Raw genomic sequence first — 27,080 nt, 5'->3', positions numbered from 1 at the left:
ACCTGGGGCCATCCCACATGTGGCCGTCCCCACGCTAAGCAGAGGTACAATGCCTTCTCTCCACCTGCTGACCACGTTCCTAAGGCAAGCCCCAGCCTGGGGGTTGTTCTGGGACTGCTGGCTCCTACTCAACCCCGTGCCCCCTGCAGCTCCTTCTCAGCAAGGCTCAAAGCCAGGCACCCAGCCCAAAGCCAGGGAAGATTCACACTCCTTGGGAGGTAACTGTGAGAAACAAGGCAGACAAATTTTACCCAACATACAGCAGAAGAGTATCTCTTTATTTAAAAGTTTAAAAGTTCGCTTTAAAAAGTCAGCTTTTTACCAGCTACAAACATCCGTAAACACTCAAGACATCCAACGCAGCCCCAAACCACAAGAACACAGATCTCACTGCCACAGCCCTCCTCCTCCCCATCTCTGCAACCCCAAAGACAGCGTGGAAGGGGGAACAGGCCATGCCCTGAATCTCGTTGGGCAAAGAGCCTATTCCTGCTGAAGACGTACCACCAGAGACAGACCACCTTGTCAGCAGCCTGGTGAGGAGTTAAAGAAGGAAGCTACCAGCTACAAGAGGAGGGAAGATCCCAGCCCCTGAGGACAGTGAAATCACTGCAGCACCCAGCAGATCCCAACAGTTTCAGATCTGAATGCCTGCACGAGGAGGACACGTGTCACCCTACCCTACCCGAAGCTGCCTGTGGTGCTTCCTCACACATCCAGTGAAATGCAGTCACGAGGAGCCGGGCTGTGACTTGCAGCCGCTGGTGTCTTTCCTCCAGGGAATCAGGCAAGAAGATGTCAGAGCCTAGGGAAGGCAGCGCTGGACAGAGACGCGTTGCACCGGAGAGGTGTTGGCACATCTCAATCCCTCGGGCTCAGCCCAGGCTGTCTGGAGGAGGCTGTGCAGGCACCATCCTCACTCCGGCTCCCAGCTGGCCCTAACAGTGAGGGTGCCTTGTTAAATCCCTTTCCAGCCACTCTGCAGCTCCCATTAAGGGACCGGAGAACTGCCAGGAGGTGGTTTTAACTTGTCCAGCTGCCAAAAAAGGTCTCAAATATAGGGAGGGGGGCTTCTTTGGTCTCTGTGCAGTAGTTCCGGCAGCTCTTGTCACCTTTGGCTGCCCACTCAAAATTTGAATTCTGCTTCAGGACTGAGCAGAGCTGAGACTCGTACCCACTGTCCCTCACATTGATGTGCGTCCTTTGGAGCAAATCCCTGTCCACAGCCCGAATCCTGCTGTCTTGGACGTCCGTTAGTGTGGAGAGCAGCTGGACATCCCAGTCTGACTCTGAAGAACTGTTCCTGAAGTTATCATCAGCCTGTGTGTTACATGGAAGATGGTGAAGGAGCCCAGGGCACGGAGTCTGTTCCTTGCTGTGGCTGGGGAGGCTGGGTAGTTCAGGGGCTATTTTTTCTCCTGTTTTGACACAGAGGGAGCAGCAACATCTGGCTTCAGCCACAGGCAGTTTTGGAGAGGGCGACTGGCCAGCAGGACAGCTGCTCTTGCTCATTGTGGACTCCAGAGCAGGACTGAGCACATTCCTGGGTGTATTTCCATTCTCCCCTCCAAGCTTCCCATGGGAACTCATGTTCCCTCTGCTCCAGCCATGCTTGCTGACAGTGCTCACTACAGCAGTCTCTGTGGGATCAAACCCCACAGACAGAGCTTCGAGGGAACCTGGCTGTGATGCAGGGTCCACAGGGTTCCCACGAAGGCACAGATCCAAAACAGGAGGGTGCTGAGGCCTGGTGGAGAGCTTTGTGCTTAGGGGCCAGCTGCCAGCCTCCACACCAGGCAAGCCTGGCTCAGGCGTCTGTCCTGCACCCTGCACACCCATCCCACCACCCACTGGGCTCGCCTGCTTACACAGCGAGCGGCCACCACCCAGCTCCAGCCTGGGCTTCTTTCCCACCTGGGTGCTCTGACTGGGGGAGAGCTGGCGTTTCCTGGAGACAGGCAGTGCTTGTGGAAGATGGCTGACAGACCCGAGCACCTGCTGGTTATCGGGTTCAGAGGAAGAAGCGATTGCCCCTCCGACATGACTGGCTGCTACACAAGTGCCCCAGGCAAACTCAGGAGCTGAGTCTGAGTCCGTATCCCCCACCACAGCAAACTCCTCCGTGGTAGCACGTGCAGCGCAGACCCCTGCAGTGAGTCCTGCTCTGACAGACAGCCCCAAGGAGCAGTTCTCAGACAATCCCCCCTCTTCTCTGGGGTTACTGACCCTGTCCCTGGGCGGGCCAGAGGAGCATTCCTTGATCTTCAGGCCAGGATCAGGCTCTGCATCAAACAGATCCACAGCACCCTGCTCAGGCTGCTGGCTTTCCTTTCCCAGCTCTGCTGTCAGCTTCTCAATTCCTCCAGTAACTTGTGCTCGAGGCATTAAGTGTTCATCTGTCAGGCAGCACGGCGGCACCCTGAAAAGAACCATCCGTTAATGCTCATTCTCCCTAGGCCTGGCGACACCCTCCCCCCAGCAAGATGAAGCATTTTCTGCAGAGGCAGTAAGAAATTTTAGACAGGTAAGGCTCAGCAAACAGTGATAGTGCTGCTGGCAGAGGAGACGAGCAGGCTGAGATCCTTTGTGCTGCCCAACAGCCCACGGTCTGGGCACAGGAGTGTAACAGAGCAGCGGGCTTGTGCCAGACATGGGACAGAGGAGACAGGTCCATTCTTTCCAGTTTAAGAGGCACTAGAAGCCCACAGGGAGTTCCATGAAGCAAAGAACCCACAGGAACTGAGAAAGACCATTTCCCACAGCTTGCCTAAGCCTTGTTGGCCCAGCCAGCAACACCGTGTTGGCTGTGCAGATAATCCCAGCCCTCAGCTCCATGCTGGCAGATTCCCTGGCACAGGGCACAAACTAGGATCTAGTACCACAGTAGCACAGTGATTCAGGCCTGTTCCCGTGAGCACACCACGCAGCATGGTGCTGCTGTTCTGCTCCAGGAGTTACCACATACACAGAGACTTACTTGGCTGGCTGCTCCACAAAGTCATTGGTGAGCTGCGAAATGACACGATCCACAGGGGCGTACCGCGAGTCGTCCAGCGCGAACCGCTTGTGCTGGGGGCTCTGGAGATGCTGGAAAGTGGCAAAAGCCCTTTTAGCAACACTCATCCTTTCACAGAATTTGTAGTAACAGCTACTTCCCACAGCCTAGAGGGCACACAGTCTTTTCACCAGATAGAGCCATTGTTCGGAAGCAGATTTGGGAAACGTAGGCAACGCTGTTACCCCCAGTTGCTTACAGCGAGTATGCTGTTCCCATAGACACCTGATGATGAGGAGGCTGTGTCTATATCTAACAGCAGCCTACAGCTTTCTCCAGCAGCTACTAAAAAGGCAGATTCCAAGTATGTACTGTCTATCACTAGAGGCTGTGCTCTGAAAGCCACATTGTTCAGCATCTTGCAGGAGATAAAAACCTCTTCTCACCTTTTTAATCAGCCTATCCCTCCTAGCTGCTGCAGAATGGGGTTCTCATCTTACACTTCAGGTAACAGGATGACCCCTGAAACTCTCCTAGCCCCAGAAGCGAGCATGTCATGCTCTGATCTTCATAACTAGTTTACCCAGACCAAGAAATCTGGGTAGATATTCCATGGCTTTCATCTACAATGCAGATCCCAGATCCTACTACATCCACAAAGGCTGTACAAACCTGCCTGCCTTCCAAAATGGGTTTGTATTGATAACAGGGACATTGTGATCATCTAAGCCACTGAGTGGTCTCTGTAACTTTTTTTTTTTTTGCAAGGAGGCAGGTCCCAGGGGAGCCTTTACCTTTTGCAGCTCTTCAAATGTCTCTCGGCAGCACTCACAAAACCCCCTCTTCTTCTTTGGCACAGTGACAGGCGTGGACTGGGGGCTCTTCTCCCCGTTGCTGTGCATCGGACAGCCCTCCACACCCCTACAAGGTAACAGCAAACATCTTCCCTGCCCTCATGTCACAGCAGCAGCAGGCACCCAGCTGCCTGCACAAGGCCAGGGACACAGTGCTGCCTTTGAGCTACCGCTGTTTAACCCAGAGCAGTGCTCCTTTCACCCACGCTCACAAGTGCTTCTCCACGCCCTGGTAGCCAGCAGGGCAGCAGGATTAAAAACTTGCACAGAAGTAGCTACAACCTACCTGGCTCTGCAAGAATTTGAGAGGTTTTTCAGAGGCTCGAATGGGCTGGAACTTTTGGGTGCCAGGAAGTTCAGGTCAGGAAAGCTTTTAAACTGGTGGTGGAAGGGCCGGAATTGCCTGAAAGAAGCACATCAGGACATCTGGCAGTGATTGTGACGACAAGGTTAGAGAGCTGTCCTTCCCTCAGAGGGGCTCAAGGCACTGTCTCTGTTATGACAGGATACTGCCCATTGCTGTCCTTATGTGTGGCTGTTCTAGAGACTTCCCACTTCTCATTGGAGCAGGGAAATACTAAACTGGATCCCCAGTAAGCGGCACTGAGGGGGGGGATGTTTTAGCCAGCAGCAGCTAGTGCAATATTTTCAGCTACACTGCAGCATTGGAAGGCTTCAATTCCCAGACCACATTTCTCTTCCTCATACTTTATTGCAAGCAGCACGTAAAACCTAGTATTTGACCCTGTAGCTGCCTTAAATGTTGTCTTCAGAATAATTAGTTGGTACTGTGGATACCGTTAGAGTTACAGAGTTGTTAGAAACACCACAGAGATCAAATCCCCTTGTGCTGGATGCTGTAATCAAATTACAGGCCTTGACCTTTATGTGCCTCAATCTCCTTCCCCATTTCAGAGGGCTCAAACAGATTAAGTGACCTGCAAGGATCACATATGGAATCTGAGCAAGGAAGTAAACTCTGTTGTCAAGTCTCATTTAGCAACTTTTTTCACCCCGACACACAAGCCACCTAGATTATTTCTCTAAACTCCCTTTGCCTCCTCTAGGAGAGTGTCACCTTTCTGGTGAGTAACAGGGTCTTCAAAGAAGCCTTAGGGACAGAATATTCAATGCCACACAATAAGGAAAAGCAGGAAAAGATTCCCTCCCTGGGAGCCCTGAAGTTTTAATATAGTTTGGCTGTGATACTTAGAATGGTCTGACTTACCTGCTCTGGTCTTCAACCTTCAGAAAAGGGGGCTTCAGTTTTCCTGCTAGAAAGACAGCTGGTTAGAAGTTACCCTGGCCAAATTCCCTACTTATTCATTCATTCCTCAACAGAAATGGGCTACAGAGCCAAGCTTATCAGTACTTCTTACACCCATGTGTGCCAAGTGCTGGCTAAGTGCAGCTAAGACAGGATCCAGCAAACAGCTCTTTGGGAAATCTGCAACAGCCCCCACCTCCAGAGCAATCACTAGGGTGAACAAACCCTACAGGCAGTCCACTAGTGGAGTCTTTCCTCCTTTGAAAGAACATCCAGCCCCAGAGGTTCGCATCTCAAACATCTCATCAGCCTTAGCAGTCAGTGGCCTAACCCCAAACCTCCAGTTTGGACTTGAATCTTAAGAACTGTCAGGCATCCCCAGTGCGACATGCCACCAAGCATGAGAAACAAGTCTGGAAGAAACAAAGCGCAGCTACAGTCACATAAGCACAGTGCTCTGCCTCAGCCTTTCCAGCGCTGGTTTGTCCCCTGACTTTTATACAGCAGCCCAGAGTTCAGAATGGCTCAGGCCAGGACAGCTGAGTCTAATAGCTAAGAGCTGCTGGAGACACACCAACATGATGCAGAGCCAAGCCTGCCACGAGAACTCTGCTAGAGAGCAGTGCCTGGCCTTAGCTTGGTCCCTTAGGAGGTCAAACAGCAGCTATGTTTTGTACAGAGGCATATATTAAGGAAGCAGAAAAAAGCCTCAGCAGTGCATTCAGTGAAAAGGTTTTCAGAGGCAGGCAAATGACCAAGATAGGAAAAACTACCTTGCCCCTCTTGCCTTGCAGGTCTGTTCAACTCACAAGTGATAACACTCTGCTTAGCACACATATCCGAGTACAGACCTGGTTAAGAAACAGAAGAACACCAGGGTATTCCTGCTGAGCATCTGCCTGAACCTGAAACCAACCCTCTCCTCTCTCTCTCGCCTTGCCTCTGAAGGGCGAGGTGTTTTGTTTTCTTGTGATCCTGGAGCTCAGTGCTATTTTCTCTGAAGAAATTTTAACCTCATTCTCCAGAAAGGCAGAGTCCACCTGTTAGTTTCTCGAGTCTCATCCGGAGCTTGTACCAAATGTGCCGTTATGTCGCTAAAGGAGCTATTTAAGTACAGGATCAATGTTTCCACATAAATGCTGCCAAATGCTTAGCACTTCTGAGAGCAAGGCCACATTTAGGGGCCTAGATAAAACCAAGGCTGGTGGGCAGGCCCTAAGCTCTTGTGGCAGAGTGCTGAATGGTGACAAACCGTTCAGCTGTCACCACAAGTCCCCAAGCAGAGTTCAAAGTGTGCCACAATTACGAGCTCTGAGCTTGCAGCAGACAATCTGGCTTACTCAACAGTTTTTCATGCTATTTTTCACATCTTTCCCCCAAAACTGGAAAATAGTCTAAGCAGCCCACAAAGAATCCAGGTTGGAGTCTGCTTTAAGATGTTCTCCAACGAGAAAAATCTAAAAGTCACAAATAGGCTTATGTCACTGGTGCCAATCCCAGTGGCACAAGTGGCTCTTGTCTGATTGCAGATGAGAACCTGGGCTTCCCCCCTCCTTTGGGAGCGTTAGCCCTAGATTGTGTCTCAACAGCGGATTTCAGCCTAACAGCAGTGAGTGGGTTGTGAGGAACATGCTCTCCTCCGTAGGATGCATTATTCTTCAAAACTTTGTTTGAGCCAGCAGATTCAACACACAGTGCCAGCAGCACAGTTCTTAAAGTGCCTTGGGATTCTGGGAGTTGAGCTGCAAACTGTTCATGGGATTTTAAAAACACTGCCTGATATCAAAGGCATAACATTCTCATCTGCATTAGGAGGCTGTAGCTAGACTCAGACAAGGAGTTACAAAAAATGTTCAAGAGAAACTGCCTTAAACAGTTGTGGTATCTTGCTTTGCTGAAGTTTCAGATAGATGTTCAATTTCTAAATGAGGCTTCTTCAAGCAGCTCCACATTTGAATGTGAAGGGGAACACAACTTCCAGACTTACCTTTGTGAATTTTTGATCCAGATGCAAGGCATTTCGCCTAAAGGAAAAAGAGATGCATTTAATATGGGAGCCAGTGCAGGCAGAACCGTAATTACTGATCCCGATGCAACAAACTGAGATTACAGCAGTCTCACCCACCACTTCACAGCTCTTGCATTGCAGACTATATCACCTCCCCCTGATTATTTTGTCTCCCAATTTACCTAAAGGTACTTTAAATATGAGGCTTCCACTCTCTAATCTTCTGCCTTACCTTCTCACTGACCTCTCTAATACATTAAAAGATAGTTCAGAAAGCCAGTACACTAGCCACATACAATTTTATTTTTTTTAACCCTTAGTCCCCTACAAGTCAAAATCAGCACTAGCTGTGCTACAGATGAGGTTGATAACTACCATCTGTCTTGTTTTCTGCTTTTATCCCCACTTTAAGAATTCTTTGACTGTTGCCATCCCCATCGATGAACAAAAGCACCAATGCTGAATGAAAACCTAGGTCACCCTGCTTACTAACCCACTGGCATTAGATGAACTAGGAGGAGTGCTCAAGAGCTACCAAGGGATCCCAAGCACTTCCAACTGGGCTGGAGTTAGGTCAGTTACCTCTGTCTTCTGGCTCTGCTTCCTTGATCCTGAGATGGCACGCAGCAGCTGTTGAGCATACAACAACATTTCTGTAGAGGTGGGCTGTCAAAGAGCCATAGCTCAGCAAGAGAAGGTGAGCTGTTCCCCCTGGGCTGACTGCAGGGCAAGTACAACTGCCTGCATGCACTGAGAGCATGCCATCACCTGGCACAGTATCACTACTACACAGGTAATTCACCCAGGAGCAAGATAAGAAAGAGTATTTTGAGGGAAGGCACCCGATGCTGCTCTTTAGCAGAGCTGGAGGCTGGCTTTGAGTCTCTGCAGAAATGAGACACTGTCAGGGATTGTTCAGCATACAGAGCAGACCCCAGAATTTGAAAGCCATGACAGACTTGTAACACTGCTGCAGTTCAGCAGAGCTGGCTGCTCGGGAAGGGGTACTAGCAGTAGCAGCCTCCATCACACATCCAGACAAGCGCAGCCAAGGCTGTATGTCACTGTCATCGGACACTCAGGAACCTTTTACTCCAGACCTATTATTAGAATCAGTTTCACCATCTGTCTTTCCTATCACCCCCTCCCCATTCATCACCAAGGCAGGAAGCGCCTTCCAGCACAGGTCCTCAAACAGCAGCACTCCCTAATTAAAAACAACCAAGTCCTGCCATTATTGTGATCTGTACTTCCCGGTCAATTAGTAAAAGTGGTCTCCTTTGAAGAAATTCAGGCACTGACTGAGCTATTAACATTTCCTAATATCACAGCCCCAGTATTTTACAACATACTCTGTGTTTGCTATTGTAAATGTGACACTAGCATGTTCTATGCATACAAAGTTAATCAAATTTTTGAAGTGCAAACCTAACCAGTGCAGCATAGCTCAAGAACCATATATTCCTCACAATTTCTTCCTTCCCCCATACCACACTCATTTCTGCCCATCCTCCTTCAAAACCACCGATTACCAGAAGCTAAATTCCAGCATACAGAGAAGGATACCATCCACGTGCAAGATCTGGACTCCCCACAATCGAGCATTGGCGAGGATACTGCTGCCACTGCAGGTGTCCTGTTCAAACAGAGAGGTTTGGCAAGGTACAGCTCAAAGCACACAGTACATGCAGCAATAGCTCTAGTTTACTGTTAATCTTGCTGTCTGATTAACAGACCAATACATAGGTATTATTAAAACATGAGCTTCAGGGCACAAAAGAAAAGGCTCATACTCATGGCTTTACCTACCCCAAATCAAAACTAGCATCTAGTTCAGATTTTTATCCCTGCTATAGTTTGAGCTTCTTAAGTGGGCACTGAGATTCTTTTGGCCACTGTGATAGTGAAGACTCCAGAGGAGCCCTTTGCCCCAGCCATATGGCTTTAGTTCTTTCTAGGCTAAGAATTCATCTGTTGGTCTTACGTTAAGAATTCTTATGTGGAGCAACCAAGTCACTGGGACAGGCCTTGAAAGCAGCTAACATGGAAGGATGACATGGCTCCATGAAGAACAGCATCCAGGAACACTGCATAATTTTCCGTAGAGCCACAAGCAACAGCTTCATACCTTTACTAGCCTCAGAGTCTGCTCCTGTCAGCAGGGAGGGGCTCTAGAGAAGTGGCTGGCACTGGTTCTGCACAGCTCAGCAGTACTGTGCACATACCCAGCTACAGGAAAGCCTATCCACATGCTGCTCACCTGATTCTTCATGGCCTTCTGCAGCAGCTCCTTTCCCCTGCTGATCACAGCCTGCAGAGAAAGAAGCCAAGTACTGTGCTAAAGCCAGGCAGCACCAAGCTGAGGACAACACGGATACCCAGTAATAACGATTTCTAGTGATACCTGCTCTCTGCTGGGGAGAGGAATCTGGCCAAGACTTCATCTCAAAGACAGCAGGACTTAGCTTTTCCAGGGAATACAAACCGCAGACACCCTTTATATCCACAGTAAGCAGCAATTCAGCCAAGGCTTGGCTTTTATTGAACAGCAGAGAATACTCCAGAGGGAGCCAAGAGGAAGCAGAGACTTAGTTCTGAAACTCCACGTGCCAACAGGCTGGCAGAGGTTAGAACAATCCTTGCTAGTCCTTCCTGGGGAAGCAAGTCTCGTTTGATAGCCTATGATTTCAGGAAATAAGTTAAGCTTATTTTAAGACAAGTGGATAGTGCTACAAGCAAGGGTGGGGAACACACACACTATGAGTGAACCCCCTGACACCAGTCTAGGCTTCTCCAAGAGATGCTATGCTGCAAGTGGTCCAGGTCCAGCTGGCAGAGATGCCTATGGCCTGGATTCGGGTAGTAGGCTCTGCCAGCATCTCTGCTGCCCACGGACACAGCTTCCAGCAGGCCGCAGCACTCAAGGACACTGGAGCTTTGGCTACAAGCACTGCTGATCAGAAAGCCCAGCCCCAGCAGAGTGAATAGGACCTAGAGAAAGCCCTTTTTGCAAGCTGCCCTTGCAGCTCTCCTCCCACACAGCAATTGCTGTGCCCTACCCATGTCTGTCCACATACAACTACAGCCTGCAATACTTCTGATGCGGATTTATCTCGCCTAGATTTCTGTGCTTTCTAAATACACCTCTGTGTCTGAATGGATTACCTGTTCTGTTGGGAAGCTAACCAAGCCCTCTATTTCCTCTGCCATTTGAGTAGATATCCTTTGCTTACTATTAAAGCTGTGACATGCACATTAGAGCAGACAATGATGCAAAGGCATCATTGAACATTGGTATAGATATGAATTTATACCATAAAGAACATTGGTATAAATATGAATGACTAGGCTGAGCAGGAAAAAAAAGCAAACACACAACACGGTTGCTCAGAGCAGAAACAACTACCTTGAACACTGGTCTCAGGTTCTACTCCATAGATCCCCTGGGACAAATTTTTGGGGTGGCCTAAACCTTGGTAGCTCTTACCGTGTCTGGTGGCTTCTGCTGAGGTCTGGTATGATTCCCCTTGGAGGTAGAAGGCATTGGGCTCTTGGCTTTTGCATCTGCTGACGTTGTGTTGCTCCTCTTCTCAGTCCTAGTCCCAGCTTTGTCTCGTTTGGCCTCTTTGTTACTGGACACCACGTAGTTGACTTCTTTGCTTAGGAAGCTTTCGGTGACCTGCAGAAAAAGGGAGAACAGAGAAGCTCTAAAATTGTCCAGCATCTCTGAGTCAGAAGAATCCTGCTAAGCAAGAACTATTGCCTTTAGCTTAAGCTTAACCTCTCTGCAGCTAAGGGGCTACTGAACGTACTTATCTTCACAAGTACATCTTCCTTCCATTGCTTGCTGCGGTCTCCCAGAGGGAGGAGAACCCATGATATGCAGACAGCGTGTCCTACAGATAAACTGCAAATAGTCACGAGAATCTTCAAACTGAGATTTACTTGGCATGATGCTATCACCTACTCCTCTAGCAGCAGTTTCAGAAAAAAAAAAAAAAAAAAAAGCAGTGGCAACTTTTCAAGGCAGAGAAAGCCAAAAGGTGAGAAAACAGACCTGGACATCAGGCAATACTGGAAGCACTCCTCAGTTCTGAGGAAAACAGAGCACATTTTGGCAACAGAAAGCAGAAAGTAAATAGCTGGGACAAGTAGCTTAGCGAAGAACAGAACGCCAGGGAACCAGAAAGTTGAAACACGCACACCTTTGCGCAGAAGGTAGAAGACTACGAGGTGGAAAACAACATGCTTCATTTGGGGTACTAACTGTAGGCTTATCAGAAATGCAGCAGAAGGCAGAGTCACAGGGCACTAACACACAGGTACGGGGCACACAGGAAGACACACAATTGAACAAGGTGAAGTCATGGCTGCTGAACAAGCCAGCTCTGCTGCCCTACAGAGCCCCTGTGGACCAGGATCCCAGACCCACACACGTGAAGTGCCACAAGTGACATTACAGGCTGCCCTATAGCAGCGACTTACGTTGCAGGACATCAAGAAACCTGAAGGTATTAAAGGCAAACTCAAAATATCACAGTCCAAATAACGCTTCGATGCGTTATCACCCCTATATCAAGGTGAAATTTAAGGCCCAACATTCAAGTCAGAGTTAATTGCTCTTAACCTGGTCCTCAAAGAATGCACAGGTTTTGGATACTCCCACTGAAGGGGCACCACATACTTGAATTCAGCATCTCCACAGCAGCAGAGGAATGAGAACTCCACCATGGGTGGGCTGCACTTCAGAGAGCAAAGAGACATGTGACAATGCCTGATAAGAAGCCAGAGGGACAGCCAAAAGGCTAAAATTAGATCCAACTACTGTGGCAGCCACGCAGAGCACTAACCACTGGGAGCAAGCATTTCTCAGGCTTGGAAACACACAGCTAAGTAAGGAGGAGGCTTTGAGGAGAGCCCTCAGAAGTTGATGGCACATGCAGGTGAGGGCAGAAGTTAAAACTTCTGGAAGAAACCAGCAAGTTAAGCATGAAAAGATGATTAAAAAAAAAAAAAAAGAGAGGAAAATCACACATCAGCCTCCCCAGGACCTGATCCTGAGGCAAGAACTACGCAGAGATTTTACACCTGTGTGTAGCACTGAGGAACTCAGGAAGCTTTGGGGTGCATGTGAGAAGATCTGCCTCAAGGAGAGAGATGAGACAGCCTGGAGACAAGCGGCAACACCTCGGGACCACGGAACTGCTGGGAGGGGAGGGGAGGGGAGGGCAGCCCCGGGTCCCCCTGGCCCTGCTCCAGCCCGTGCCCAGGGCCCGGTCCGGCGGCTTCTGGAGGCCTCCCAGGAGGAGCCCCCGCAGCCTCTCCTGTGCCAGCTCCGCCACCGCCAGGGCACAGAGGCGCTTCCCGGCGGTCAGAGGGCACCTCCCGGGCCCCGCTTCGTGCCCGGTGCCCCCGGGCCCGGCTCCGTCCTCCCCGCGGGGATTTACGGGCACGGCCGGGCCCCCCCCCAGCTCCCCCCTCACAGAGGCACCGGCAGCCCCCGGGGGGGGACCCCAGCGAGCACCGGCAGCGAGAAGGGGTGCGGCGGGGCAGGTCCCGGTGCCGGTCCCGGTGCCGCTCACCCCGCCCAGGTGCCTGATGGCCGCCGCCAGGTCCCTCGCCGCCCGCCCGCTCGGCACGTCCAGGTAGAAGGACTTCCCGCGGAGCGGCCGCCCGGTGGTGGTGGCGGTGGCGGGGCCCGCCATGGCGGGGAGGCTCCGCTCGGTCCCGAGCCCCCCGGCACAGCCCCGCTCTCCCCCGCCGCCGCCGTTTAAATTTCCGCTCGCCCCGCCCCTAACGGCGCCGCGGAGGGCCGCGGGCTGCCCGGGGAGCCGGGAGCGGCGGCGACAGCGGCGGCGGCGGGGCTCGGTGCTGGGGAAGGGGGCGCGGGCCGGGGTCCGGTGCTGCAAGGCTCAGCCCAGCCCGGTCCCGGTGCCGCTCCCGGTGCCGGTCCCGGTGCAGCCCCGCGTGGCCCCTCGCGCACGCGCAGCCGGTGGCGGCGGCGCTGCAAAATGGCGGCGCCCAGCGCGGCGGCGGCGACAGCGACAGCGGCGGGGATCGGGGGTGGCGGCGGTGGCGGCTTCGAGCCGTGGCTGGCGGCGCGGCTGGAGGCGCTGGGGCTCGACCGCGCCGTGTACGGAGCCTACATCGCGGGGCTGCTCCGCGAGGAGGAGGGCGACGAGGAGCGGCTGGAGGCGCTGCGCGGGGTGCTGGCCGCCTGCCTGGTGAGGGCCGGGGACCGAGGGGGGGACCGGGACCGGGACCGGGTCCCCCCCACCACCACCACCCCCGGGTTGTGGAGCCCGGGCCGGGCTCCGTGAGGGGCGGGCGGCCGGGGCGGGCCGGGCGCGGCTGTGGGGTCGCGGTGTGAGGCCGGGGGCGAAACGTGAGGGTTGGGGGGGTCCCGGGGGGGTCCCGGGCTTGTGGCGGTTTTCAGCCCCCTCACGAGGGGAGCGGAGGGGCGGGCGCTGGGCTCTGCAGGGGGACAGCGACAGGACCCGGGGGGACGGCGTGGAGCTGGGACGGGGCAGGGTCAGGGTGGTGTTGGGGACGGGTCCGCACCCAGAGGTGGCTCCCGTGGGATGTGGTCACAGCCGGAGCTCAGGTGTTTGGACGAGGGTCTGAGATGTGCAGTCCGATTTTTAGGTAGCCCTGTGTGGAGCCAGGGGTTGGGGTTGATGGTCCTGGGGGTACCTGGCAGATAACTAGTGATGGGACTAGGGAAAACGGCCTCAAGTTGCACCAGGGGAGGTTCGGGTTGGAAATGAGGAGATGTTTCTGCTCAGAAAGAGCAGTCAGGCACTGGGATGGGGTGCCCAGGGGGGGTCACCGTCCCTGGGGGTGTTGAAGGAGAGGTTGGACGTGGTGCCTGGGGACGTGGGTTAGTGGGTGATGCTGGCAGGGGGGGTGGTTGGAGCAGATGATCTTGGAGCTGTTTTCCAACCTTTATGATTCTGTGACCCTTCCAACTCAAATATTCTGTGCTTCCTTCACACCATGGTGCCAGCTCCAAGGCTGCAGCTGCAAGCTCCTGCAGGGCCTGGCTGCTTGCCGGGGTGCAGAGGGGACGAGGCTGTGAGCTGGTGGCTCCCAGGGGCGCAGGGCATGGCTTTGGAGGTGGTGTTGATCCTCTTGTCAGCTGAGCAACAGCTGTGCTGGGCTGTTATCGTTCCTTAAACAGGTCTCATTTCTCCCAGTACAGCACGGTCGTACAGGAATCAGTCCCTGGGATCCAACTGGAGCTGGAATTAGGGACTGGGAGAGACTGAAGGTGCTGCCAGCCTTGCCTGGCCAGAGCCTGGAGCCTCCAGTGACGGGCAGTGCCTGCCTGCTCTGCCAGGAAAGAGTTAGGAGAGTTCACAAGAGTTTCTTCCCAATGGTCAGCTATTTTGGGGGCTGTAAGACTTTTATACCATTTGTGTTTCAGGACGTTGCATAAATGGATATTCAGTAGTATAAAATGCTCAGTAGTAAGTGCGCGCTTGTATTAAGTAGTGGTCTGCTCAGGTGCTGTCACTGGTTTCCCCCCAGACCGTCTGTATAGGAGCATAAAACCCAAAGGGGTTAGCTCTTTTTGTTAATATGGGTAACTTTAATTCCCTCTGTTAGCTGACTGCGTGCCATTTTAAACCAGTTTTCCTAAAATTCAGTGTGGCTCTTTACTATGTTCTGTCATCACTTCCCCACCCTGGTGGGGCACCAGCCATGAGTTTCTAAAAGAAGTTTAACAATGTCAGCATAGCCCTGTGCCTAGACTAATAGGAGGAGCAAACACTAACTCCTCTGCAGCTAGGGACAGAGTGAGATGTCTTTGGAAATGCTGTTCTAAAGCCTTGTCTGTAGCTGAGGTTAATTGCCTTACCTGTAATCACCAGACTGCTGCTTCTCATCGCCCATCTCTGAAGCCTGACCGTGCTGGTTGCAGACTTGCAGCTGGGGTGGGCCTTGTGTTTCGGTCTGGGTGCTCTCTCTGAACTGCGGAGGTACGTAGCTCATTGCCCTTCCCTTGCCCTGCAGCTGGCTGCAGCATGCTCTGATATTTCCTGTTTTCTCTTTATTGCTGAGGTACCCTTCTCTCGCACTGTCAGCAGTGCGGTTTTTGAAGGCTGGTGTGCGGTTTTTGTGTGCACCTAGTTCTGGGCTGCCTTTCATTCGTGACAATCCCATTTCTTCTGTGTTCTCTTTTGAGTCAGGGTTGACTCTTGCAGTTGACTTATCCTTTATGTGCAAGTTCCAGGTCAGTTTGATTATCTACTTCTCCTGTAAAATATATTTTTTGCCTCTTGAACCCTGTGACATTCTTTTTATTTCTTCTACTCAGTGTGTCTTTTCTTTATTTGTTAGACTCCAAGCTTATTTCTTTATTGATTATTGAGACACTCTTTCGTGAGGTTAATTTGGGGCCTTTCTTTACAATTGTTTTCTCTGTGTTCTGTGTACAAATTCCAGGTCATCTCTTCATTTGTTTTTGACAATCATCGCTAAAATACATTTTGAGCAGCCTCTGCACCTCATGTTCGGGTTCCTCAGTCTCTCATACATTAGTTCCCTGAGTTTATTCAAACTTCTTGTTTCAGATCGAGTTCTGTTTCCATTCTGTTCCCTTCCTTATGCCAAACAGACTCTGGATCACTCAGTCCATGTATATCTTCTATAGTTATTTTTTCTCTGTATGTACTGAGCTCTAAGATAACATAATTTCTTGTTTGGTGACTATTAAATGAAATACATCCACAGCTATCTGAACTCCACCAGTACTAGTAGTGTTTGTTCTTCAGTTGCATACATGGGAGGTGAATCTCCCACAGACCCAGAAATCAGTGCTGGTAGAGGTCTTTGTCCAGACTGCGGTAAGACAGAAGGGTTACACAGCAAATGCCCTGCAGTATGTGGCAGAGCTTCTCTCTGCTTCCTTCTGTAAAGGTTTCAGCTGGGCTGTCCCATCATGTTTCTTTTCTGTTGCTCTGTTCATGTCCATTGGCACGCTGTCATCTTGGTCTTCCATTTCTTCCTTTTGGAATATGAAGACTGCCCAGCTCTGAGGCCGAGTTATTTCTTCATCATGTTTCAGGGATATCTGAAATGGCTCATCTTTGTGTCCTCCCCACGTAGGCTACACTGGTATACAAATACTTGGTTTGTTCTTACTGCTCAAATCCTCATTAGAAGGCACAGGTATCTGCCATCATTATTAGTCTTCTGCACTTTGTTTTCCTTCCTACTTACTGCTATTCCTTTGTCAATACTTACCTGATTTTCATCTTCCTGCACGCTGAAAGCAGGCACATGGGGAATATGTCTTTCCCATCCTTCTTTCCTGGTTTAATATAAAGTTGAAATCAAGGCTGGCAAAATGGACAGTGGACTTGTATTCCCAGTGCTTGAGGTATCCCATCCTTCTTGGAGGATCCTCTTACTGTGAATGTTTCTAGTGCTTCAAATCCTTCATGTCTTTGAACCTTGTTGACGTTTGTTATCTTTTCACAACTTTTCACAACTTGTGTTTTTTCTCTGAGGACTGGAGTTGTGTTTCTATACACATCCTTGGTGTGGTCTGCTCATCCGGCACGTGTGCCTGTGAGGATCTCAGAGCAGCATCTCTCAGTGTGAATGGGGTCTGTAGGTTCTTATGCTTGATCTTAGCAGACTGGGCATCGTCCCATCCTTTGGGTTTACTCAAGGCAAGTTGTCTACTTAAAGTGTTGGTGTGAATCACAAACCCTTCATCCTTTTGCTATTTCTGTGTTTGCACATCACCTCAGCCTCACAGCCCCAGGTATCCTGCACACTTCTTGTAGCATCTCCTCCCTAAGCCAGGGTCCTTGTTCCTTGTTCCTGTGCTGTGCTCGTTATCTCAGTGCTCAGCAGACTTGTGTAATGGTATTACTGTGTGGTGTTCTCCTGCCATCTCTGTTACATGCAGAATTTTTTGCCTAGCTGTCGTAGACCTAGGGTGGGAGGACTTCACTCCGAGTTACTCTTTACTTGTATTGCAGCAAAAGGTGAAGAGATCTTGTGTGTTTCTGTAGCTTGTCTGTCCCATGGCTGTGGAAAACTCTGCTTTTTTGCTGTCCCCATGCAGGTGAGCTTTGCTCTGCTGAATAAGCAATGTTTTCAGCATCTGTCCTGGAATTTGGAGGTGTTTTTTAGGTACCTGTTGGCCAAGTTTTCGAGATGAGAGTTCTGAACTTGTTACCTGTCTGGCAGGAAGTCTGTGTGCAGGGGTTTCATGTGTTGGCTTTCAAATGCCAGTTACTGCATGCCAAGATGGGAGAGGTAGGGAAAGGGACAGCTGAGGCGTGGTTATTATGCACCTTTATAAGATACTCTTTTCTAGGCAGAGGTCATCAAGCTTTCTGCAAGTATTTAGCGCTAGCTTTTGGCATAGATAGGGTAAGCAGTGGTCATGGGTGGTAGAAAAAGTCTAATAAGAGGCCACAACTGCTTTGGTGCCTAATTTGACCCTGCCTAAATGTAGCGCTGCTTCCAAAGGAAGAAGTATGGAAGACTGCAAGAAGCTGCAGGCCTGGACCTAGCTGGATGTTAACGCCTGCGATGTGCTCAGCAGACCCACCAAGGTACCAGGGAGGGAATGGCTCGGCCCCAGCTGCCTGTGTCCTGGCCAGATAGTTTCTGTTTGGTATTAACCCTTCTCAAGCCCCTCAAACTTTCTGCAGCTGTTTCTTCCTAAGCCGTGGGCAGATTTGCTGTTGGGTGATTTAGTGTTAATTAGCAAAAAAAAAAAAAAAAAAGAACAAGAAACACACCACAACACCTTGAAACCTTCCACCTGCTGTACAGCTACATATTCCCGGTCAGATGCTCCTGGCTGTAGCTAGAGCAGTGTGTCTGCTGCTGGTGCTTGTGTTACGCTGTTGGTGAGACCCCTGAGAAGCCACAGGTGGACAGCGGGGAGAGCGTCAGTGGTGGAGGAGCAGTGTATGAAGGACCTGACCTGGTGGTGGGAATACCTCCGTGCGGCTGCTCGGGCGTGCTTCCTTTCTCCCCACAGCTTCAGGTTTTCCTTTGTAGCAACCAAGTGCATTCCACTGCCACCTCTCTGTCATGTTCAATGCTCCAGGCAGGTCGAGGGGCTGCCAGTATCAGTCCTTTAGTTGCTGGTGGGAGGATGTAGTCTACCAGTACTACCAGAGTGGGTTCTGTTCCATGTTGTGCCCGACCCATCTCGTCTCAAGTCTCGTTTATTAGTGTTGGTGAGGAGGTGGTCTCTGACTAGCATCCCTGCAGCCCGGCTCAGGAGGAGATACGATGCTGCTCAGTAGCTGGCTAGAGTTACGGCAGCCTGCTCGCCTTTCCTCGGTGATGGTAGGGCTGTTGTGCGTAGTGAGCCTGCAGCTGTGAGACCAGCATTTTGTTAGGGCTGTACCTGGTGGAAAAGTAACGCGCGGTGGTGATGCGGCATCTCCTGGTGTGGTGCTTGTGCTTGGGTAGCCGTGCGGAGCTCTCACCCTGAGCTGTGTCATCAAGTGAGTGCATCTCGTGACTTGCCTTGTCCTGCTGCCCCAGGTTAACAGAAGTCCTACACATGCGTTTATTAAGTAGGGTCCATGTGAAAAACTGTATCGCTTGAGCTTATTGCCGGGTGTTCAGATTCCTTGCAGCTGGTACTTCTTATATCTGATTCATGCTTGTTTAAAGCAGACCAACTTTGCTCCAAGACTGAGAAGTCTCTTTTCCCTTACTAGGAAGAAGATCTCTTAAACGATGTTTGCAGGGAAGTAGTCGAGAAGTGGTCTGAATCTCAGATTGTTGACGCCAAAGAGAAAAAAGAAGGTAGTGTCGCTGCTCCATGTCTCTTTCCACGTGGTATGAGAACTTTGCAGGGCTTTACTGAGAACTGTGTGTCTGCTCTGTTAGGACCTAAAACCAATGCTGCTAATGTGTTTGCAGATCTGGCTCACTTCTCATTGCCACGGATGCTTATTTACTGTTTTGTCTTGAAACATGAAATGAGGTTGAGTAGTTTCACTTCTGGCTGTCACTAGCATTCTGCTGCTCTTTGGGCTCAGAATCCTGCAGAGGAAAAAGTTGTTTGTTTTTTTCTGCAGGATTTTTAAAATTCCCTTCTGTTTAAAAAAAAAAAAAAAAGGCTTAATCTCCACTAAACGCTAATGATGTAGCGATGACAGCTAGGGCTCTAATGGTAGGTGCAGTTATGGTATAAAATGCATATGCTTGCTTCAGTTTATGCTCATTTGGGAAGTGAGTAGTTTTACTCTACTACAGCTGCACCTACGGAGAGCTGTGCAGCCCCTTGTGCTGCTGCTCACCCCAGCAGGCATCAGGAAAGCATCCTTACCTTCCTCTTTCAAAATCTTCTCTTAATACTGTCCTTTTTTACCCTAAATGCTTGCAGGAGGGAAGCTCTGTCGGGCTGCTGCTGTACTAATGCTGCTACTTTCCCAATAACGCATATAGTCCTGCTAATCCTTTGTACCCTCTCTGAAGCCATCCCTTGTCTTCAGCTGCTGGCTCTGGAGTGGAAACGTCTTGTTCTTGTTGGCTGGGGGAGGCATATTCTGGTCACTGAGCAGAGCTCTGGAGCACAAGGAAGTCACGCTGAAAGGTTTTGCAGGTTTCAGCACACTGCATGGTTCAGTTAGGGGTCTTCCAACTGTACGGACCTAACTGCCAGCCTGCATGGGTGACAATGTAACATCCCTTCGGGCTAAATCTGTGTTTTTGGTTGCCTTGCATTTTTATTTTTTTTTGTCAGTTCAGGTGCAGACAGAACATTATCTCTGATATTGTTCTAGAAATAGTTCTCCCCAGTGAGTCCTTGTCATGAGGGCTGCATTTAAGTAGCGCTTCTCTCGTCTAGATCTTGGGGTTTCACTTAACTGCTGAAGCACACCACAGTTAAGTGTCTTTCCCTGAAAATTCATTGAAGTACTCTGTCCTTGGCCTATCCTTGCCTTTGGCAGAGGACAGGAAAACGTTCTGTTATTCTTTGTATTAAAAAAACAAATCCCTCTTTTGCGGACAAGTGACTGGAACTGCTGAAGTTGCTGTTGGACTCCTGCAGCTCATACCATTGGTTTCTCACAGTAAAGCAGGGATTTTCTCACCTGTCACAGAAAGAAGGTAGCAATATATGTCCTTAGAGCTAGGTTGATAGAAATGTAAGGATTTACTGCACTGTGACTCCATAGAAGGATACATCCCAAACAGATTCAGTATCTACCGGTTGTAACTTCTAGAAAATACATCTGAGGTGTTAGCTCTTGTGGAAGAATGAAGTGTGTGAAATTAAAAACCTGGAGTGTATCTTCCAGCTTTTAAATTGAGCACAAAAGCTAACCTGTATGGAAACCTGCCCTTGTAGAAAGGCTGCTACACGCTGCCAGTTTCACATTGGAAATAAAATTGTAAGTTATTAACAAACAAACAAATGTCAAAAATAAATGCCATTTTAAGAAATGGACAGCATGATATTAAAAGGTTAATCAACTGCTCATTTCCCTAGGTGAAAAAAGAGTATTAAACTGATTAGTAACTTTTTTTTCCCCAGAATTTCAATTTAACATGATTTTAACTACATAGTTAAATAAACATACTTAGCCTCTTTTAACAAGAAGAGAATGCACTTTGGGGTGAAATGGATTTTCATTAGCTAATAGTTCTATTGATTTAGGAGTTGAATCATGAAGCTTCCCTTACTCCAGGGAGAACAGTGCCTGGGCAGTGCTGCGTGCTCAGGGGAGCTCCTCCTTGCTGCGCGGAGCCACTGCTCCAATGGCTTTGGCCAGGTGGCTTTGCATTTAGGAGGGCGACGTGCTTGGCCCTGGTGGTAGGACGAGGCTTTTGGGGGCCTGTGGAGGCACAGGCGGGAGCTGCAGGAGGGAGCAGCTGGGTCTTGGTGGCCTGCATCTGCAGGGACTGACTGATGCTCTGACTCTTCTTGCCAGATGAGATCCAAGCGATTGCCAGCATGATGGAGAAGCAGGCCAAGATTGTAGTGAAGCCAAAGGAGATCTCCCAGGAAGATAAGCAAAGGAAAGCTGCCCTCCTGGCCCAGTATGCCAACGTGACGGATGAGGAGGAATATCCTTTTCCTGACCCAGTCAAGATGGAGTGCCTGGGAGGATGATGATTATAAAAAATCTCCTGAAATGCCTTTCTGTCTTTGCAGTGTCTAGTGGAAGAATTGGAGGAACTTGTCAGTCTTATTTTTTCCCAGTGAAGTAGCTTCCATGGGAAAAAGCATGGAATCTTAGTTTGTGGAGTGCCGGGTATGCAGACACTTCTTTGAGTTTGGTCCTCCACCATTGTCACACTCCCACCAACACAGCTTGGCTGGGTGAGGTTTGTCCACTCTAGGTGCATTGCAGAAGATGAGTGAATCCGCTCCCAGCATCTGTGCGTGGTAGGTAACGTATTGAATTTCTCTCTTGCTTTCTGGCAAGAAATCTGTTGTAAAGATCGTCTTCAGAGAGAGTAAATGTAGAGTGGGAGAGCTTCAAGTTAGCTCTTCATAGTGCTGAAGAACAAGTTGTTCCATGAAGAGAAAGTTGATAAGAGTGGATCTTACCTGGCATTTGAGAAGCAGAGGGGAGTTAAACATCAGGCTTTATGCTTGTCTTGTCCTTGAGCATCAACATTAGCTTTCAGCTTCTTCCTCCTGGCTTGGTAAAATTGTTATTTGATGTATTTTGATCCGAGTGTGACTATATAGACAAGTTTGTTACTGATGTCCATATTTCCTTAATTCTCTCACTGGCGACGATGAACAGGATGGATCTGTTGGGACAGCAGTAAATATTGGATCAGAGAAATGTATCCTTTGCTTCTCGATGACTTGGGCTTTTTGGAAGGAAGGCAGCATCTGTGTGAGTTTCCTGTCCTTTTTTAATCAATGTTGATGCTCACTGTTTCTTTAGGGCCACCATTTAAGCTGGTGATTCTTTTTTTTTTTTTTTTTTTTCTTTTTAGTGTAACCTCACCTTGCTCATAATGAAGTTAAATGTTTCATCTGCATTTCTGCTCTCCCCCACACTGCCTTGTGTGCACAGCTAAGACCGATCCTTTCATTTTATTTTTTCTCCTTTATCCCTTCCTTTTCTCTCCTGTCCTTTCTGAAGCTTCACAGAACATGCTACTGATAAAGATAATTCTCCCAACATTAGTTTAATGCTAAGTGGTGTCCAGATCATATCAGGAACTAATAAAAGTGAAATAGAAACAAGATTACTGAGAAATGCCTAAGGGCATGGTGCAGTTGAACTTTGTTGGTGAACAAGGACCAAACTATCTCTTATTTTTCTCAATGCAATAATTTGGAACATTCCTTGAACTCACCAGCTGGCAAGCTTAAGGTGGAAGCAGGTTTTATCACAGCCCAGAATTAAAATGTGGAATATTTAAATTATTCTTGTCCCTAAATTGCTGATAGGAAGAGACAGAAAAAGAGGAAGAGACAGAAAAGGAGACACGCACTTGCTCTTCCAAATGTTATTCCTAAAGGGTTTACCATTAGCTCCTGCAGGAGAGAGGACCTGAGGCTGTGGCAGTCCTTAGTCTCACCTCTGCCTGTGTCTGCAGCCTTCCTCCATGGCGAACAGGACGGGTAGAGCTGTGCTGTGTGGGACTGTCCTTGTGGTGCCATTTCCTTTGGTTTGATGGTTACAGAGCTAGCAGGATACCTTGTCTGCTGGCTGACAGCTCTGCCTGGGATGTCAGCTGTAATCACAATGGACACAGCTATGTGTGCATACATACACATACATACATGTTTAAACATGCACATAAATACAGCTATAGCGAAGCTGCTCAAGGAAGCTTTACAAAATGCATTATTTTTCTACTTCTGGTTTGTAGAGGTTTCACTTTTTTTTTCAAATCAGTCTAAAGAACTTGTAGGCTTGTTTTTGAACTTGAATTTTCTAGGAAAGAACTTGGTTTTTCCATTTTCTAGGAAGCACAGGTTTAAGCTACGTGACTTTTCCGTTTGGAAAAACAAGCAGAGTTTCCTTTTTGTTTTTCCATTCCTCACTTGTTATTCCCAGATTCTTTACCTGCTTGGTGAGAATTGGGAGTCAGAAATGTTCCTTTTCTTTGCACAGCACTTTTCTATAGAGTTTCTGGCTGCTGGCATGCAGGGTTTCTTTTCTTTGCAGAGCCCTTGGGTGAGAAATGAGCAGCTGAGATTTGTCTTAGGTGAATCAAGGCTGAGCTTACTGAGGCAGAACTCTGCCCTGCTCCCAGCAAGGCAGGGATCCTGCAAGGTGCAGCCGTCAGCAAGAAGCAGGAGAGCACAGGACCTGGGGGCGAAGCAGAACGGAGCTGATGCAGCCGCTGCCTTTTCCTGTGCCACGGGCTGCGCTGTGACAGCAGACACCCCTTGGCCCTGACCTCCATCCCTCTGGATGGGAGGTGCGGCTCTAGGTGAAGGGGGAGGTAAAACAAAGCAACCCATGTGCTAAAAACAATGTCTAGTGTACAGCCCCAAAACACTGCTGAAAAGATGAACTGTGCATGTTCAGACAGAGCATGTTGTTTGCCCTTAACTCACTACCAGCGCTGTTCCGAAACACCAACGTGGAGGATGTCTTGAATGCCCGAAAGTTGGAACGGGAGCTGCTGCGAGATGAGTTTCAGAAGAAAAAAGAGCAAGATAAACTCCAGCGAGAGAAGGATAAGCTAGCCAAGCAGGAGCGGAAGGAAAAGGAGAAGAAAAGGACACAAAAAGGAGAGCGAAAGCGATAGCTGGGGTTTTCTAGTTGGACTCTCAAGCGATAAAATCAATTAAGAATATGGTGTGTGTTTAAAAAGCTGCAGAAATTCTGGGCACGTGGCTGGTGACTGGTTCTCTGGAAGCATTTCCTTTTTTTTTTTTTTTTAACCTAGCAAAAAAGAAATTTCAAGCACCTCTTAAACTCAAATTGTGCCATGTGCTTGTGGTGTCAAGTGTCCCAGTCGGTTATTGTGGCCAATGTCTGTACCAAAGAACAGTGAAGTGATTGTCTGTGTTTCAAATTGATCAATTTTACTTCTAACTACTTAAAGTAAAGCAAAACGAAATGTAGGAAAGGGCTTCCAAACTGGCTGCATCCTCATGCTGGCCTAGGATTTGCAGCATCAGCATTGTATGATTTGAGAACAGAGCAAAGCCCCTTTCTGACATGTAATTAAGGACATGCTGCTACAGGGTGAATGTGAATTTACACTAGCCTGAAAAATGTATTTGCAAATACATTTACTTATGCTGCCAAGAACAATGCTATGTCTTCATTCTGGCTGAGGGAGCAGGGTTTGGATCTGACCTCAGCAAGGGCAAGTGCTGTTCTGCAGCAAGAGAAAGGAAATCGTATGAAATATATATGAGTTCCAGCTATGAGACTGCTTCACCCACAGGCTCTTGGTAAGGGAAATGCCACAGTGATTTGAGTATCAGCTAGAGCAGTAGCTAATGGGTCAAGTCCTTATGCTGTTCTGAGATTTAATGCTGGTAGCTGGAAAATGGTGCTCCCCGATGTTTCATGTGGGTGAACATCGACTGTTATTTCTATACTAGCTGCCAGGGCAAATGCTTTAATACAGGCTCAGCGCAGAGCAGCTGTGGCTGTAAGCGATTTGGATGCGCTGGCTTTACCAGCAGGTCACACTCCCCGGGCCCAGCTGTGCTCAGGAGCTGTATGTAGGGGTTGAAGGCTTCTCTTGCCCTGCAAGGGCTCGTTACCTGCCATTTCCAGCCTTCTTTGTGACGGGGTCACCTGCCTCTGGTAAGGAGAACACCAACTTCTGTACACTCATTGGTGTGTGAGGAAGACCTGCAGTGCTTCCAGGGGTGCAGGAGAAGTGGTTTGCCTCACCCCTGTGCTGCTTCGTGTTCTGGCCACTGCGTTCACTTGCAAGGTTTGCTTTTGGCAACAGGCAGCTCCTGACCAGTCGGTGGTAGCTGTCCCTATCTCCTGCTCTCAGCACCAGTCTGATTAAAGGGTAATGCATCCTATTTAACTATTTTGCAAGTGTATCTAACTGCTTTATCTCTGGACTTGAATAATAAAGCCGGATGGCCAAGAAGCTGAGCTCCTCTCTGCGTCTTTGTGAGTGCTGGGGTCAGCGATTGGGGTGACCAGGGGTGCAGTGCAGCCCTGTGGAGCCTGACCTCTGGCGGGTTTATGCCAGGTCCTGCAACCTCCCTTCCTCTTGCCCAACAGCAGTATTTCGGTATATCTGTTGCCGTCATGTTGCTGTTCCTCTTGTTCCTAATGCCTCCCTTCTCCTCTCCTGCAGCCTACAGGAGCAGCGCTGCCTCAGGCTTGGCCCCAGGACCAGGTTCTCCCAGCCTCAAGCGCTGCAGTGGAGCCTGCTGCAGGGTTGTTGTTTTCCTGCAGCTGCCACCGGTGTGCAGCACTGCAGTGGGATGGGGGTCAGCGGGGGAATGGGGTGCTCTGACCCCAGCATTGCTGGCTGGTTCTCGCTTTCTCCTTGGTCCTGGAGTACTTCCCACAGGAAAGTTTTGGGCAGCTGTGTGTGTTAATACTTCTCCTTGCACCTCAGCTGGTCTGGCAGCAGCCTGCAGGTGGTACAAGTCCCTTTTCTCATGTTCCAAAACTGGGCAAGACAAGCTGCAACTTGCTACTCAACCTTTACTTAGATGTGGACAGAAAGCTGAATCACAGAATTGTCTAGGTTGGAAGAGACCTCAAGATCACCGAGTCCAACCTCTGACCTAACCCTAATAGTCCCCAATAAACCATATCCCTAAGCTCTACATCTAAACGTCTTTTGAAGACTTCCAGGGATGGTGACTCCACCACCTCCCTGGGCAGCCTGTTCCAATGCCTAACAACCCTTTCGGTAAAGAAATTCTTCCTAACATCCAACCTAAAACTCCCCTGGTGCAACTTTAGCCCATTCCCCCTCTTCCTGTCACCAGGCACATGGGAGAACAGGCCAACCCCCACCTCGCTACAGCCTCCTTTAATGTAATTATAAAGAGCAATAAGGTCACCCCTGAGCCTCCTTTTCTCCAGGCTGAACAAGCCCAGCTCCCTCAGCCGCTCCTCGTAGGGCTTGTTCTCCAGACCCCCTCACCAGCTTCGTTGCCCTTCTCTGGACTCTCTTGAGCACCTCCATGTCCTTCTTGTAGTGAGGGGCCCAAAACTGAACACAGGACTCGAGGTGCGGCCTCACCAGAGCTAAGTACAGGGGGACAGTCACTTCCCTAGAAGCCTGGAGCTGCCCCTCTGTATGGCTGCTGGTACACCAGAGCCTGCTAAGTCTTTTTTTTTTTTTTTTTTTTTTTTAACCTTTGCTTATAAAGTTCAAGAGAAAACAACCCGTGTTACCCTACTTGTTACTGGACCTGACACCCATGTGCCTGTTACTGGTTCAGTCTGTCCTTTCAAAGAACAAAAAACTGAGCGGCACATCACCCATCAAATCACATACACGTTCACAAGCCACTTGTATGGCTTTCGGAGGAGAGCTCTCACAATGGGTGGCTCACCTCTGCTGGCATCATTTGCACTGCAGCCGCAGGGTATTGGTATAAATATGCGATGTCTGGCAGGCGGGTCAGGACAGTGTTCCTGGCAGCACACCCAGCAGCACCTACAGTTAAAGCCCCTCCTGTGCCCACAGAGAAGGGCCTATATTTAAGCAAGGCACCTTTTGCCGTCAGGGAAGCAGCAGCAAGGGAGGCACCCAGCCTCACACACCCAGCAGAACTCCAGGGCCACGGTGGCAGAGGCCCCCTGTTAGCCTGCAGCACTTCCCCACAGCAGCTGACCAGCGTTTGGAGCTGGAAGACCAAGAGCATGGTGAAGTGTTGTGTGTGCACACAGATGTGTCAATCAACAGGACCTGAGGAACAAGTTCTGCTTTGGCCATTAGCCCATTTCAGCCGTTAATGCTTCCCAGCTTGTGATGTTACAGGTCATCCTTTAAGCCACAAAGCTATTACCAAATGTCAATAAATTTTGGTGTTGA

General features: G+C 49.6%; 2 protein-coding genes across 5 annotated transcripts; one reads left to right on the top strand and one right to left on the bottom strand.

Moving 5' to 3' along the window:
* Positions 1–257: 257 nt before the first annotated feature.
* DBF4B (DBF4B-CDC7 kinase regulatory subunit) lies at positions 258–12,983 on the bottom strand. Of its 2 annotated transcripts, none has more exons than XM_068660878.1 (11): positions 12,707–12,983; positions 10,612–10,803; positions 9,385–9,435; positions 8,691–8,760; positions 7,707–7,777; positions 7,104–7,140; positions 5,078–5,123; positions 4,136–4,252; positions 3,790–3,916; positions 2,978–3,087; positions 258–2,419 (listed from the first exon to the last, which is right to left on the bottom strand). In XM_068660878.1, the coding sequence occupies exons 1-11, from the start codon at positions 12,827–12,829 to the stop codon at positions 1,024–1,026; spliced, it is 2,340 nt and encodes a 779-aa protein (XP_068516979.1). In that variant the 5' UTR covers positions 12,830–12,983; the 3' UTR covers positions 258–1,023. The 2 variants fall into 2 exon arrangements, with proteins under 2 accessions (XP_068516979.1, XP_068516980.1); XM_068660879.1 differs by having other exon boundaries at positions 5,078–5,120.
* Positions 11,960–25,171, top strand: CCDC43 (coiled-coil domain containing 43). 3 transcript variants are annotated; one of them, XM_068660883.1, is made up of 5 exons: positions 11,960–12,067; positions 18,830–18,917; positions 21,053–21,188; positions 21,862–21,973; positions 23,261–23,649. In XM_068660883.1, exons 1-5 carry the CDS (start codon positions 12,062–12,064, stop codon positions 23,492–23,494), a joined length of 576 nt encoding a protein of 191 aa, XP_068516984.1. In that variant the 5' UTR covers positions 11,960–12,061; the 3' UTR covers positions 23,495–23,649. The 3 variants fall into 3 exon arrangements, with proteins under 3 accessions (XP_068516984.1, XP_068516982.1, XP_068516981.1); XM_068660881.1 differs by lacking the exons at positions 11,960–12,067; positions 23,261–23,649 and adding exons at positions 13,003–13,348; positions 23,662–25,171 and having other exon boundaries at positions 21,862–21,920; XM_068660880.1 differs by lacking the exon at positions 11,960–12,067 and adding an exon at positions 13,003–13,348 and having other exon boundaries at positions 23,261–23,644.
* The last annotated feature ends 1,909 nt before the right edge of the window (positions 25,172–27,080 follow it).

The sequence above is a fragment of the Anas acuta genome, chromosome 25 (genome assembly GCF_963932015.1).
Source record: "Anas acuta chromosome 25, bAnaAcu1.1, whole genome shotgun sequence".
Classification (NCBI taxonomy): Eukaryota; Metazoa; Chordata; class Aves; order Anseriformes; family Anatidae; genus Anas; species Anas acuta.
This window is presented reverse-complemented; position numbering and strand designations above follow the sequence as displayed.